The following is a 16090-nucleotide window of genomic DNA, read 5'->3' as shown; positions in this document are numbered from 1 at the left end:
GGAGGAAGTGAGAGAAGCAAATATTAATGAGAGAGAGAGAGAGAGAGAGAGAGAGAGAGAGAGAGAGAGAGAGAACCGTATGCAAACAAGAAAAGGAGGAAATTCATGGCGTGGGAGAAAATGAGAGAAGCAAATATTAATGAGAGAGAGAGAGAGAGAGAGAGACGTGAGGCTGCAAGGTCTCACACTATTGCGTTTCTTTGACGACGTTTGCATTTGCTTAACGTTCCTGCTGACTCTTGGTTTTTTAAGATGCTGCGTGTGTGTGTGTGTGTGTGTGTGTATGTAGGTTGGTTGGTCACTCTCTTGTGTTGTCTGCTTATTACTTGCTGAAGCCTGCTGTCTCTCTCTCTCTCTCTCTCTCATGTATTCCTCCTTATACAGATTTATAATTTTTTTCCACTTTTTTCTTTCTTTATTCTCTCTCTTTCTCTTTATATAGATTTATCCTCATTTTTTTGGATTCTAATCTCTCTCTCTCTCTCTCTCTCTCTAATGAATTCCTCCTTATACAGATTTATCATTTTTTCCACTTTTTTCTTTCTTTATTCTCTATTTCTCTTTATATAGATTTATCCTCATTTTTTTCCATTCTAATCTCTCTCTCTCTCTCTCTCTCTCTCTCTCTCTCTCTCTCTCTCTCTCCCTAATGAATGGAGTGAGCCAGGTGAAGTATAGGCCAGGTGGGAAGTATATTTTTAAACAACTTCTATATCTATTTTTTTTTTATCTTTGTTGGTATTATATATTTTTTTGTTTATTTATTTGCTTGGTTATTAATTTCTTCTTTGTTCGTTATTTCTGTTATTATTTTTCCTTCTTTCTGCGTATGTCTTATTTTTTCCCATTTTGTTCTACGTTTTTTTTTCTTTTCGTTTCTGTTTAATGAGCAAATAATTAGGAGAAGTAAGGAAGAAAAGAAAAACGAAAAATAATAGATGAGAGAGAGTGAAGAAACTAAGGCAGAGGAGAGGAAAGCAAAGAAATAAAGAAGAACCAGAACCAAGAAAATCAGAAGACGAACAGAATGAAGAAGAAGAAGAAGAAGAAGAAGAAGAAGATGAACGGGATGAAAAAGAAAACGAAAAGGATGAAGACGAAGAAGCAGAAGACTAAGAAGAAGAAGAAAGAAGAAGAAGAAGAAGAAGAAGAATTACAAGAACAAGGAGAACGAAGAATTACAAGAACAATAAGGAAAAGACGAGGAGGATAAAGACGAAGAAGAAGAAGAAGAAAAAGAAGAAAAAGAAGAATCACAAGAACAAGGAGAATGAAGAATTACGAGAACAACAAGAAAAAGAAGAAGAACAACTACAAAAACAAGGCGAACGAAGAATTACAAGAACAACAAGAAAAAAACAAAGAGGAAAAAAAAGAAGCAGAAGAAGAACACGAAAAGGATGATGAAGAAGACGAGGAAGCAGAAGACGAAGGAAGAGAAGAACCATTCGTGAAAACATTAACAAAGGTCTGCAGCCATGGAGTCGGTCTGCAAGAATAATAATTGGTGGATATAATTTTCCGGACTGGCTGCGTTTATCAAGAGAGTCCAGGAGGGAGGGAGGGAGGGAGAAGCAAAGATAGAGGGAGGGAGGGAAAGGAAGGAACATGGAGGCAGAGGGTAAAGGAGGAGGAGAAGAAAGGAGAGCAAGCGGGACTTAGAGAGAAAAGGGAGGGAAAAAATAAAGGGGAGGGAAGAGGAGGGAGAGTGAGGGAGGCTGAGAGTGAGGAGAGAAGGGGGAAAAAGAGGAAAGGGAGGAGGATGGAGAGTGAGGGGAGGGAGGGGGGATAAGAGAGAGAAGAAGAGAGAGGAAGGGAGGGAAAAAGGTAGATAAAGAAAAGGGAAGAAATGGAGAGAAGGAATGGTAAATAAAGGGAAGGAGATAAGAGAGGAAAGATGGAGCAGAGAGAGAGAGAGAGAGAGAGAGAGAGAGATGGAGGAGGGAGGAGAGGGAAGAGGAAGGAAGGTGAATGCACAGAAGACCAAGATGAGGAAGAAAACGTGACAAGGAGAAAGAAGAGGAGGAGGAGGAAGAGGAGGAGGAGGAAAAGGAGGAGGAGGAGGAGGAGGATACCAGACAGGTGGGAAACATGAAGCAAAAAAAAAAAAAAAAAAAAGTTAACCACTAAAAATCATAAAAGGGTGCGATCTTCTCCTCCTCCTCCTCCTCCTCCTCCTCTTCCTCCTCATCCTCCGTGGCAGCCTTGAACTCCAGTAACTTAGGTTTTATTAAGTGAGATTAAAGTCATTAACATTTTGTGGAGCGTGTGAGAAGCGAAAAAGTGGGGAGGAGGAGGAGGAGGAGGAGGAGGAGGAGGAGGAGGAGGAGGTGGAGGTGGAAGAAAGAGAGCGAAGAAGGGGAAGATAAATGATAGTAATTTTAGAAGGATCAGACTTATTTTTATCATTATTATTATTATTATTATTATTATTATTATTATTATTATTATTATTATTGTTATTATTAGTGTTATTATTATTATTGTTGTTGTTGAGGAAGAGGAAGAAGCTTATTGTAATGCTCTCTCTCTCTCTCTCTCTCTCTCTCTCTCTCTCTCTCTCTCTCTCATCCATTCAGACAGACAAACAGAGCCAGAAAGGTAAACAAACAGACAGGGAAGACAGACAGACACTTACAAAAACAGACAGACAGACAGACAGACAAAATAGAAAGATAACTTGAAGAAACATTCGAATTTCTTTATTTTTTATTTTTTTTACCTGTAATTTAACCACCTTAATTGTCTTTCCGCAGGTACGTACACCCGTGAGAACCTTCGGACACCTGCATCAGAGGAGGAGGAGGAGGAGGAGGCGGAGGAGGAGGAGGAGGAGGAGGAGGAGGAGGAGGAGAAAGAAGGTCTCACGCATCACTGTCTTTCTCTTTTTCCTTTTCCTCCTCCTTTCCTCTTCCTCTTCCTCCGTCCACTCACGTAATTTCTTCATCTTCCTCCTCCTCTTCCTCTTCCTCACCTGCACAACACACATGCATCTCTTCCTCCTCCTCCTCTTCCTCCTCTTTCCCCTCGCATACTTAACTCTTACTCCATCATCTTCCTCCTCCTTTCTCTCTCTCCTTTCTCTTCCTCTCTTCCCCCACACACCCTTCTTCCTCCCCTCTCTCCTCTCTGCTCCTCTTTCATCTCCTTCCCCTCTCCTCTTCTTCTTCTCTCTCCTCCCCTTCTTCCTTTCACACCCCTTTCCCCTTCTTTCCTCCCCTCCTCTTACTCCTCTTCCCTACTTTTCCTCCTTATCTCTCCCCTTTCTCCTCCTCCTCCCTTTCCCCTTTTTCTACACATCCCTTTCCCCTTCTTTCCTCTCCTCCTTCTCTTTCCCAAACACTTTTCTCTTACTTCTCTTCCCTAGTTTTCCTCCTTTCCTCTCCTCTTCTTCCCCTTTTCAACACATCCCTTTCCTCTCCACCATAACCTCTTGCTCCTCTCCTCTCTCTCTCTCTCGCCTCCTCCCCTTCACACACCTACCTCAGGGAACTCCCCGCTGGTGTAGGAGATGAGGAGGCACGTCTTGCCAACCGTGCCGTCCCCGACCACCGTCACCTTGAGGGGCCGCTGGTGCTTCTTTTCGTTCTCCTCCCCCATCTTGCCCTCTCCTGCCACGGTGGCGATCTTCTGTTTACCGGCCTGCTGGGTCCTCGGCGCCGCCTCCTTCTGCGTGCTGCGTGATCTTTCTTTTTCTCCTCCTCCTGCTGCTTCTTCTTCTGCTTCCTCCTGCTGCCTCTTCTGTTTCTCCTCGCGTCCTGGAATGGTAAGTGTGAATGTGAGTTTTCTTGTTTTTGTTCGTTTCTGCTTTTTTTATTTTTTAGGTGAGTTTTTATTTATTCATCTCTCAATTCGGTTTTTTTATTGTTGTTGTTTTATTATCTCCGTTTATCTCTGTAGCCCCTGTCATCAGCATCGGCGGCAGGGTACTGCACGGACGAATGTTTGTCGCCAAATAGCGAAACGGAGAAGTAAAATGTTAAAAGGAAGGCGTGTGTGTGTGTGGGTGTGGGTGTGGGGGGTGTGGGGGGGGGTTAGTGACGTGGGCAGACAGGAAGTGCGGTGCTTTGGTGTGGTTCGGCTGCTCGATGTTTACAGATTAAGTGGTTATTCGTTTTGTGATGATAGTGATGACTACTCCGTACTGAGTCTGTTTGGTGTGTGCTGATGGCGACGCTAGGCTGCTTTCTATCCATCTATCTATCTGTCTATCCATCTATTTTTCTATACTGTTTGTTGAAGGCTCACGATTTTTTCTTATTTCGTGTAATTTTGGGTAGGAGGAGGAGGAGGACACATACTTATTTTCGTAAGTGGTATTTCACTCACTCACTCACTCTCTTAGACAGTCAATCGGTCAGTCAGTCAGTCACTCACGCAGTCAACCAATCATTTAGCCAAGTCACGCACTTTGTTGACTGTGTACCTGCTTAAGCTGACACACACACACACACACACACACAGCGACGTGACTTCACACACCACTTCCACGGACTCTCTCTCTCTCTCTCTCTCTCTCTCTCTCTCTCTCTCTCTAATGATTATGGTAAAAGAAGAAAAGAAAGAAAAAAAGAGTAGAATAAGAAATGAAAGAAAGAGAGGAAGAAAATAGAGGAAGAAATGAAGACGGAAAAATGAAAGAGTAGAAGAAAATTTAATGAAGGAGGAAAAAAAAAAAACGAAGAAAAACGAAGGTGAAATTTATCCTTAAGTAAGTTCACCAACGCACGTAATAACGAACACCTGCGCAAAAAAAAGAAAAAAAATAGAAAATTTAATGGAGGAAAAAAAAAATGAAGATAAACTAAGGTGAAATATGTCATTGAGAAGAGGGTGAATTAGGTTCGTGTACAAAAAGAAGAAAAAAAAAGAAAAGTAGAAGAAAAATAAATAAAGAAGCAAAAATAAATAAATAAATAAAATAAAATAAAACAAATAATGAACCGAAGTAGAACGAAGGTGAACTATTTCGTTAAGTAAGTCAGCACACCAACGCACGTAACGAACACACACACACACACACACACACACACACACACACACACACACACACACCTGGCGTCATACCTGCGTCACTTCCTTCCTTCCTTCATTCCTTCCCAGACCATGAAGAGATTACAGGTATATCATCACTATCATCATCATCGTCATCATCATCGTCATCAACATCGTCGTCATTGATATTACTGCTGTTATTTGTTCCGGGTTATTTGATGTTTTATTGCTATTTGTTTATTTATTTTTTCTTATGTTTGGTGTTGAATTCTTTGGAAGACGGAATGTAGAAGGAAATGAATATATAAAGGGGGGGAGGAAGAAGATAAGGGATGACGTAAGAGATGGTGATGGAAGAGTAGGAGGAGGAGGAGGAGGAGGAAGAGGAGGATCAGTAGGACGAAGCAGAAAAGAAGAAAAAAATTATATATACACTGAATGAAAGAAAAAATAAGAATAAGCAGAATAAGAATACAAAAGAGAAGAAGGAAAAAAGTCAAATGAGGATGAAAGAAAGAAAGAAAAAAATAAGTATGACTACCGCTAAGTTGACATCATGAATCACAAGCACAATCACTTTTTTTTTTACTCTTTCAAAAGCTTGTATTATTCCTCCCCTAACCCTCCCTCTCCCCTCTCCTCCCTCCCCCCTTCTGATCTCTCTCTCCCTCCTCTGACCCTCTCCCCCTTCTTTTCCTTCCCCTCTACTCCCCTCACCCCTTCTAGTTCTCTCCCCAACCTCTATCCCCCCTTGACATCTCCCCATCCTCTTCCTTCCCCTCTGGTCCCCTCACCCCTCTAGTTCTCCCCCCTTCCTCTGCCCCCCCCTTTCCTTCTCCTCCCTTGACCTCTCCCCCTTCTTCCTCTGATCTCTCTCCCCCTCCTCTGACCCTCTCCCCCTTCTCTGCCCTTCCCTCTGCTGCCCTCACCCCTCTCGTTCTCCCCCCTTTCCTTCTCCTCCCTTGACCTCTCCCCCTCCTTCCTCTGATGTCTCTCCCCTTCCTCTAAACCACCCCCCTTCTTTACCCTCCCCTCTCTTCCCCCTCCTCTACCCTCCCTCACCCCTCCAGTTCTTCCCTTCCTCTGACACCCCTTTCCCTCTCCCCTCATTCCTCTGGTCTCTGCCCCTCCCCCTCCTTCCTCTGATTTTGACCCCCTCCATTGCCTGATCTCTACCCTCTGCCCCCTCCTCCTCCCCCTCAAGTTTTGCTCAGTCTTTGTCACGTTCACGAGTTCAATATTTGTATTTTAACGATTTTTTGTGTTAATCTCTTTTCAGCGATATATATTTTATACTCTGTTATTTGTATTTCTTCTTGTTCTTCTTCGTTTTCTTTACTTCTTCTTCTTCTTCTTAATTACCTTTCTCTCCCTCTTCCTTTTCTTGTATTATTATTATTATTATTATTATTATTATTATTATTATTATTTCTAACGAGATTAATTAATGAATCGTGAGTTGAGTCACGTTGGCGAGACTCCAGGCGGCTGCTGCGTCATGAACACACACACACACACACACACACACACGATCAGAAACAGCAATGAAGGCAGCTTTAAACACACACACACACACACACACACACACACACACACACACACACACACACACACACACACACACACACACACACACACACACACACACGTCACAGGTAGAACAACATTTTTTTCTCTCATTAATGTTTCACGGAAGAGTTTTAACGATAATTTACTTTGCCAGAGTTTGTTTGTTTTAGTTTTTTTTTTCTTTTTTTTTATATATTTCCTTCCGTGTTTTAATTCACCTTGTTAATATTTTTGCTTGTTTTCTTTCTTCTTTTTCTTTTCACTTAATCTAATATCTTCCTCCTCCTCTTCCTCCTCCTCCTCCTCCTCCTCCTCCTCCTCCTCATCTTCAGTTCTCTTCTCTCTCTTTCACTCTCTTTCTTCGATTCCTCTCATCTCTTCCTTTTTTCCTCCATTCTTTTTCTTCTTATCTCCAGTCCAGATCCGGCTTCTCTCTCTCTCTCTCTCTCTCTCTCTCTCTCTCTCTCTCTCTCTCTCTCTCTCTCTCTCTCTCTCTCTCTCTCTCTCTCTTTTGTCACGGTCCGCCTCTGTTCTTTCATCTTTTTTTTTTCTTTTTTTCTCTTTTCTTCGGTTGGCTTTTCTATTCCTTTCACCTTAACTCCTTTCTTCTTCTTTATTTATTTATTCCTTCTTTTATCTATTATCCGTGTTCCGTTCTTCCTTCTTCCTCTTTCTCCTTCCTCTTCCCTCCAATTCTTTCTTCCTGTCAGGCACACACCGTCTCTCTCTTACACACACACACACACACACACACACACACACACACACACATGTACCCCTCACTGTCTCCCTCCCCTTTCCCTCCCTTCCCTTCCACCCCTTCCCTTACCTTCCTTCCCCTTCCTCCTCCTCCCCTTCTTCCACCACTCCCCTGTCAAGTCCACACACACATCCCCCTGTCTCTTCCCCTTCCTCCCCTGTTTATACCACGCTGTAATACCCCTTCCTCCTCCCCCTCCTCCCCTCCCTCCCCTTCCCTGCAATCACAATCACTTCCTTCCCCAGCCCTTCCCCTCCCTTCCCCTCCCTTCCCTTCCCCTTTAAATAGTCTACATCTCCTCATCCCCCTTAATTGAGTTTATTTATTTATTTATTGTGTGATTAGTCTGTGTTTTATCTCATTAATATTCTGGTTAGTGTTTTTTTGTTTGGTTTATGTTTATTATTTTGTATTGGGGTGTTTGTGTGTATGTATGCATTATTTAATTGGAAAAATATTGATGGTATACAGACAATATTGATGGTACAGAAGAGGAGAAAGAAGGAGAGAAAGTGAGAAGGGATGGCGTGGGGGAAGGAAATGAAAGGGAAAAAGACGTTAAGGAAAAGAAGATAAAGATAATGAAAGCAGAGATAAAGAAAATGAGATAAAGGAAAGGATAGCAAAATACAGATTAAGGAAATGAATAGGAAAAAAAGATGAAGGGAATGAACGGGAAAGATGATAAATGGGAAGAAAAGAGAAACATAAATGAAAGAAGAGAAGAGATAAAAGATGGGGCAGAGAGGAAATTAAGAAAGGAAGAAGGGAAACAGAGAAAGAGGAGGGAAAAAAATGAATGAAGGGAATGAAAGGGAAAGAAAGATAAAGGGAGGAAAAGAGAAACAAATAAAAAAAGAAAGAAAGAAGGGAAGTAGAGATAACGAAAGGAAGGAAGAAGGGGAAACAGGAAAGAGGAGGGAAAGAAAAATGAATGAAAAAACGAAGGGAATGAAAAGGAAAAAAGATAAAGGAAAGAAAAGAGAAACAGAAATAAAAGGAAGTAAAAGATGGAAGTAGAGATAATGAGAGAAAAGGAAGAAGGGAAAATAGAGAAAAAAAAGGAGGAAAAAAAAGAGAATGGAAAAACAGAGAGAGGGAAAAATATCAAGTCCGTCTGTGTCTGTTTCTGTTAGTTTCTGTTTTTATATATTTTTTTCTTTATCTATCTGTCTATCTATCTATCTGTCTGTCTGTCTGGATCCATGGCTGATCCTCCTGACCTGACCTGACCTTTTGCTTATATCAGATTCTCTTCACATTCTTTTTTTTTTTTTTTTTTTCTTTTTGCTTCCATTGTTCATTCAGTCCATTTTTTTTTCACTCCTTCATTTCCTTTTCCTTTTCCTGATTTTCATTTTTCCTTCTCCAGTTTCCATTTTTTCCTGTTTTCATTTCCATTTTCCTGTTTTGTATTTTTTCTTTTCCTGTTTTCCTTCTCCATTTTCCATTTTTTCCTGTTTCCATTTCCATTTTCCGGTTTTGTATTTTTTCTTTTCCTGTTTTTCTTCTCCAGTTTCCATTTTTTCCTGTTTCCATTTCCATTTTCCTGTTTTATATTTTTTTCTTTTCCTGTTTTTCTCCTCCATTTTCCATTTTTCCTTTTTTTACTTCCATTTTCCATTTTTCTCCTTTTCCTGATTTCCATTTTTCATGCTCCATTTTCCATTCTTTCCTTTTTTATTTCCATTTTCCCTTTTTCCTGTTTTCCCTTTCCATTGTTTATTCAGTCCATTTTTCGTTCCTTTTCCTTTTCCTGATTTCTATTTTCCCTTCCATTTTCCATTTCTTCCTTTTTCCCTTTTCCTGTTTTCCATTTTCATTCTTCAGTAATTTTTTTTCATTCCTTCATTTCCTTTCCCTTTTCCTGATTTCCTTTTTTTCCTTCTCCATTTTTCATTTTCCTGTTTTCCATTTCCATTGTTTATTCAGTCCATTTTTCATTCTTTTTCCTGTTTCCCATTTTTCCTCGTGTCGCGCGAAACCGAAATTGTGGAATGAGTTCGTGTTTTATCTCATTAATTTGCTGGATAGTGTATATTGTTGTTGTTGTTGTTGTTGTTGGGTTTGTGTGTTATTACGTATTGGCGTTTGTTTGTTTGTGTGTGAATGACGTGGAAGGAATAATAGAGGTGGTGGTTTTGGTGGTGTTGGTGATGATGATGATGATGATGATGATGGTGTTGTTGTTGTAATTGGTGGTGGTGGTGAAGGTGGTGGTGGTGGTGGTGGTGATATTAGTAGTGTTAGTATTTTTTTTATTTTTTGCTTTATTTTGTTTTCTTGTCTTCGTTTTCTTCTTATTCTTGTTTATCTTCATCCTCAACATCATCGTCTTCTTATTCTTGTTCTTCCTTTTTGTTTTTTTATAATTATTATTATTGGTATTATTATTAGTATTAGTATTATTAGTATTAACCTCCTCCTCCTCCTCTCTCTCCTCCTCCTCCTCCTCCTCCTCCTCCTCCTCCTCCTCCTCATCATCATCATCATCATCATCAACGTCATCACAACACCGCTAACGAACTAACAAAAGTCAGCATCCCAACAACAACAACAACAACAACAACGGCAACCTATCCTAACCCGGAGACACTAAAAGTTTATTAAAGGGAACACAACACCGCCAGGCAACACACACACACACACACACACACACACACACACGCGCGCGCGCGCGCGCGCGGTCAAACCTACATTATGCACTTTCGTTTAGTTTCACCAATCTCTCTCTCTCTCTCTCTCTCTCTCTCTCTCTCTCTCTCTCTCTCTCTCTCTGCTGATGATGTGGGACAATTTTTTTCTTCTATATCATTTTCTTTTCCTTTTTTTTCCTTTGCTTTATTTTTTGACCTAATAATGTTTTTTAAGAGAGAGAGAGAGAGAGAGAGAGCATTCTACTGAAATCCTTATAAATCAAGGCTTCTATTTTTTTTTTTTTTTTTTTTTTTTTCCCTTTTATGCGGACTAACCTACTTTATCAATAGGCGGCTGAATGTAGGCCGGGAAATCTCTCTCTCTCTCTCTCTCTCTCTCTCTCTCTGCACATAAATAATTCATCCTGTTTAAATGGAGGTAAACGTTACAATGACACACACACACACACACACACACACACACACACACACACACACACATTAATCATAAAAAAATGCGAAACTGTAAAATGAACGATAAATAAAAACTGAAAAAAAAAAAACCATGAAAATTATTGCTTTAATTCTCTCTCTCTCTCTCTCTCTCTCTCTCTCTCTCTCTCTCTCTCTCTCTCATGGGCGTGGCTGCTTCCCCTGAGGCTGCGGCAACGCGTCCAGGGAATAATAAAAACTAATACGAGAGAGAGAGAGAGAGAGAGATATTATGCAGTTTATTCTTTTTTTATCTTTTCCTTTCTTATCTTTGCTCAAATTAATCTCTCGTTCTTGTTAATTAAATCCTGTAATGCGTTTTTTATTTTTTATTTACGTGTGTGTGTGTGTGTGTGTGTGTGTGTGTGTGTGTGTGTGTGTGTGTGTGTGTTTATTGCCTCTGCTTCCACCGAGAGAGGTTAGTTTAAATGCCTCACTGCCTCCTCCTCCTCCTCCTCCTCCTTCATCTCTTCCTTCTCCTCCTCTTATTTTTGGTCTTCTTTTTCGTCGTCTTCATTTTCTTCCTTATTTTCCTCTTCCTCTCCCTTCACTTCTTCCTTCTTCCTCCTCCTTTTCCTCCTACACCTTCTTGCTTCACTACTTCCTATTCCTTATCTCTTGTCTTCCTCCTCCTCTTCCTCCTCCTCCTCCTCATCCTCCTCATTTCCTCCTCCTCAACTTCGCTCTAAAATTTATTATCACTCTCTTCCTCCTTATCCTCTTCTGACGCATTTAAAGATTTGTATCAATGTCGAAAAGAAAGAGAGAGAAAGATAAAGAGAAAAGACTTCAAACCTCTTCTTATGCAATGACTTTTTCGCTAACTTTTCTTCCTCCTCCTCCTCCTCCTCCTCCTCCTCTTCCTCCACTTTTTTCTTCTGCATCTGTGAGACTGCGGGAGAGGATGTAGGTTTTGGCAAGGGAAGGGAACGGAAGGGAAGGGAAGGGAGGGTAATGTAATGTACGGGAAGGGAAGGGAAGAGAAGGGAAGGGGAGGTAAAGGGAAGGGAAAGGAAGGGAACGAAAGCAGAATAAAGGAAAGGAAAAGAAAAGAGGTAATAGAATGTGATAAAGAATAAGAAGGAAAGAGACATTAGGAAATCAAAAGGGAATAAAGAGAGAGAGAGAGAGAGAGAGAGAGAGAGAGAGAGAGAGAGATGCAAATGAACGAAGAGAAAATAGAGAAAAATAATATAAGAAAAAGAACATTTGTCTTCCCAAGTCACGTTAGAGAGAGAGAGCCAACATTGACTGATTAGAAAGATTAGACTTGGAAATCCGGCGACAGGGATTTGGAGAGAGAGAGAGAGAGAGAGAGAGAGAGAGAGAAAGATGGAAGGAGAGAGATGAAAGGAGAGAAGAGAGAGAAAGAAAGGGAGAGAGAGAAAGAAAGGGGGGGGGAGATTATTGCTGCAGTGAGAAGGGTCAAAGGGTTAATGAAGAGAGAGAGCGTTGACTTGGCCTAGTCCTACCTACCTACACACACACACACACACACACACACACACACACACACACCGTTCACTCACTTTTATTAGACCGATTTTTCATTTCTTTTTTCATTATTATATTTTTCTTTTTCTATATTTTTATCTTTTTTTTTCTTTTTTTTTGCGTTTCAAAGAGTTATATTTGTTGTGCGTTTGTGTGGGTGAAGATATAGAACTAATCTTGCTCTCTCTCTCTCTCTCTCTCTCTCTCTCTCTCTCTCTCTCTCTCTCTCTCTCTTTAGTGGCCTCCGAAATTGCGCGTTCCAATAGCATCGTCGTGTGTGTGTGTGTGTCTGTGTGTGTGTGTGTGTGTGTATGTGTGTGTGTGTGTGTGTGTGTGTGTGATTTACGTCCTCGGCGCTGGTGGCATTGTAATGAGAGAGAGAGAGAGAGAGAAATGAAAGGTTAGACGGTGCGAAAAAGAGAAAAAAAAGAAGAAAAATAATAAGTAGGTGAGGGAATTGAGGAGGAGGAGGTGGAGGAAGAGGAGGAGGAGGAAGAGGTGGAGGAAGAGGAGGAGGAGGAGGAAGGACACCGTCATTTGCAGTTAGATGTGACCGAAGGGAGGCATCGAGAAAGTGACATGAGGAGGAGGAAGACGAGGAGGAAGAGGAGGAGGAGGAAACATGGAAACATGGAAATGCAGGCAACAGAAAGCCTATTGGCTCATTACGAGGTCGCCCGCTTGGGTAATTTAATCTGCTTGACCGCCACTTGGGGCTTGATGAGCAGATGAAAGCACCTCGATATTGAGGAGCAGATGGAGGCCCCTCGTTATTCAGTTTACTCCCGACGCAGCGAAATGACGGTCGATTCTATATTTGTTGATGGTATTCGCATTTACTACTTCTGAGGGAAGATTGTTCCAGTGGCGGATGACTCGGTTTGAAAAGAAACTCCTTCCAATGTCTGTGTTACATCGACTCGACTGAATGGGTAAACCGTTATTTCTAGTTCTTGAGTTAGAGGAGGAGGAAGAGGAGTGGAAGGAGGAGGAGGAGGAGGAGGTGGAGAAGGAGAAGTAGGAGGAACTATTCTCGTATAACTCTTCTTTTTCTTTTTCTTCCTCCTCCTCCTCCTCCTCCTCCTCCTCCTCCTTCTCTTCCTCCTTCTCTTCCTTCTCCTCCTCAACCACATTCTGCACCTCCTTCTCTTCTGTTCGTCTTCTTGGCCTCTCATATATTCTAATCTCCTCCTCCTCCTCCTCCTCCTCCTCCTCCTCCTCCTCCTCCTCTTCCTCCTTCTCTTCCTCCTCCTCCTCAACCACATTCAGCAGCACCTTCTCTTCTGTTCGTCTTCTTGGCCTCTCATATATTCTAATCTCCTCCTCCTTTTCCTCCTCCTCCACGCTCAAGAAAAGGGAGATGAGTCGTATTTATCACCGAAGCGTCACTTAGTCTCATTTTCCGTGGGAGGAGGAGGAGGAGGAGGAGGAGGAGGGTTAAAAAGTGTAACGAAGGATACGAGAAAGATAAAGAATGGGAAGAGAGAAATTGGAGCCGACGTAGTAAGGGAAGGGAAGGGAAGGGGAGGGAAGGGAAGGGAAGAGAAGAGATGGGGAGGGAAGGGAAGAGAAGGAAAGGGGAGATATCACGGTCTAATGAGAGTGGAGCCGATGTAGTAAGGGAAGGGAAGGGATGGGGAGGGAAGGGAAGGGAAGAGAAGAGATGGGGAGGGAAGGGAAGAGAAGGAAAGGGAAGATATCACGGTCTAATGAGAGTGGAGCCGATGTAGTAAGGGAAGGGAAGGGATGGGGAGGGAAGAGAAGAGATGGGGAGGGAAGGGAAGAGAAGGAAAGGGGAGATATCACGGTCTAATGAGAGGGAGGGAATGCAGAAAGGAAGGGAGGAGAAGGGAAGGGAAGGGAAGGGAAGGGAAGGGAAAGGACGGGAATGGAAGAAGTCACGATCAGAAGGGAAGAAGGGAATGCAGAAAGGAAGGGAAGGGAAGGGAAGGGAAGGGAAGGGAAGGGAGAGGAAGGGAAGGGAAGGGAAGGGACGGGAATGGAAGAAGTCACGATCAGAAGGGAAGAAGAGGATGCAGGAAGGAAGGGAAGAGAAGGGGAAAAAAGAAAATGGAAGAAAAAAATGATGAGGAGATGAAGAGAGAAAGAAAAGAGAAGGGAAGTGAATAGGAGAGGAGAGAAAAAGAAGAAGGAAAGGAAAGTAAAAAAAAAGAGGGAATAAAGAAAGATGGCATAGTTACAACAGAAGAGAAGAAGAGGGAGATAAAGATGGGAAAGAGAAGAAAAGGAGGAGGAGGAGGAGGAGAAAAGGGGAGGAAAGATGACCTAGTAGAGGGGAGAATGAGGGCTCAGACTGAAGGGAAGGGAAGGGGAGGAAGGGGAAGGCAGCTGATGAAGGTTTTAAATATCACGAGTTTACTGGTGAGACTTTTTGACCTCTGTGTGTGTGTGTGTGTGTGTGTGTGTGTGTGTGTGTGTGTGTGTGTGTGTGTGTGTATCTTGATTTATTTAACCTGACAATCTTATTTTTTCGTCCTTAATTTTTCGTTCCTTCATTTCTTTTCTTTTTCTTCCTTCTCTCCTTCTGTTTCTCATTCATTCACTTATCCTTTTCGTTCCTTCCTTTCTTACCTCCTTCCTTCCATCCTTCCCTTCCTTCCTCTCATCCTTCATCCTTTACATTGCCTTTTTTTCTTTTTTTTTTCACTCCTTCCCTCTCTTCCTTTTTCTCTTTCCTTTCCCACTCCCTTAATTTTTCCCTTCTATTAAACCTTCTTTCTATCCATCCTTCTTTTCTTCCTTCCTTCCTTCTTTCGTTCCTTCCTTCCTTCCTTCCTTCATTTCTTTTCTCTTTTCTCTCTTTCGCTATAAACATAAATAACCATAAATTTAAGTAAAAGATAATGCATGAGAGAGAGAGAGAGAGAGAGAGAGAGAGAGAGAGAGCGCACCTGTGCACCTGTTTCTAATTTATCAACATCTCCATCAATCACCTGTTTTGAGAGGAAAATAAAAGGAGAGGGAGAGAAGGAGGGAGGAAGAAAGAGGAAGGGGAGAAAAATAACATAAGAAAGGAGGGAGAGATAAAAAAAATGAAGGAAGAAAGCAGAAAGAAGGAAGGAAAGTGAGGAAAGAGGAAATGAAAAGGAAGGAGTAAGAAAGAAAGAGGGAAGAAATAGAAAGATGGGAGAGAAATGAGAACGAATGAGAGGAAGAAGAGAAGGGAAGAAGGAAGAAGGAAAGAACGGAGTAGTTAAGAGATAAAAAGAAGTGAGGTAGAGAAAGGAGAGAAGAGAAAATGGACCAGGTAGACAAACAGGTGAAGAGGAGGAGGAGGAGGAGGAGGAGGAGGAGGAGGAGGACTTTCAATGTTTACAAACACTCATAATCAACCTCATCCTTCTTGTTTTCCTCCTCCTCCTTCTCTTATACCACCACCACATCCTCCTCCTCTTCCTCCTCCTCCTCCTCTTCCTCCTCCTCCTCCTTCTTCTCCCTACTGCTTTGTGTGTACTGATTAGTGTGTGTGTGTGTGTGTGTGTGTGTGTGTGTGTTTAGAAGGGAAGTGAGAGAGGATGAGGGGAAGAGGATGGGGAAGATGGGGACGTGGAAAGAGAGTGAGAGAGGATGAGGGGCAGAGGATGGGGAAGATGGGGACGTGAAGTGTTTCCACGTGTGTGTGTGTAAGTGTGTGTGTGTGTGTGTGTGTGTGTGTGTGTGTGTTTCTTATTATCATGTAAGGGTAAATAAGAACCTCTCTCTCTCTCTCTCTCTCTCTCTCTCTCTCTCTCTCTCTCTCGAACAGCCCCCCTCCCCCCCTCCTCCCCCTCTTCATCTTCCAAACACCGCAGCAGAACTAGGAGGAGGAGGAGGAGGAGGAGGAGGAGGAGGAATAACATGTCACATCTGCAACTGCTGTGGGAGATAAAGTGGAGGAGGAGAGAGAGAGAGAGAGAGAGAGAGAGAGAGAGTCATGTTTTCAATCTTCCAAACCCTTAACTTGCACTTATTGTATCTCTCTCTCTCTCTCTCTCTGTTATATACTTATTCTTCTTTGTGCATTCATACTTTTTTCTTTATCTTCTTCTACGATCTCTAATTCCTCCTCCTCCTCCTCCTCCTCCTCCTCCTCTGTCCCGCATCATTCGTTTTTTTTTTTTTTTTAGGGGGAGGAGGAGGGACA

General features: G+C 42.1%; 1 protein-coding gene across 2 annotated transcripts in view; it reads right to left on the bottom strand.

The window, feature by feature from the left end:
• Positions 1–16090, bottom strand: part of LOC126983558 (ras-like GTP-binding protein RhoL) — a 74969-nt gene that overhangs the window by 16268 nt on the left and 42611 nt on the right. For both annotated transcript variants that reach the window (XM_050836382.1, XM_050836450.1), the window contains one exon: positions 3484–3758. In XM_050836382.1, coding sequence (XP_050692339.1) covers positions 3484–3758 — 275 coding nt within the window. The remainder of the gene's footprint in view (positions 1–3483; positions 3759–16090) is intronic.

Source organism: Eriocheir sinensis, chromosome 1 (assembly GCF_024679095.1).
Source record: "Eriocheir sinensis breed Jianghai 21 chromosome 1, ASM2467909v1, whole genome shotgun sequence".
NCBI classification, from domain to species: Eukaryota; Metazoa; Arthropoda; class Malacostraca; order Decapoda; family Varunidae; genus Eriocheir; species Eriocheir sinensis.
The sequence above is the reverse complement of the archived record's forward strand: the minus strand, read 5'-3'. Positions and strand labels throughout refer to the sequence as shown.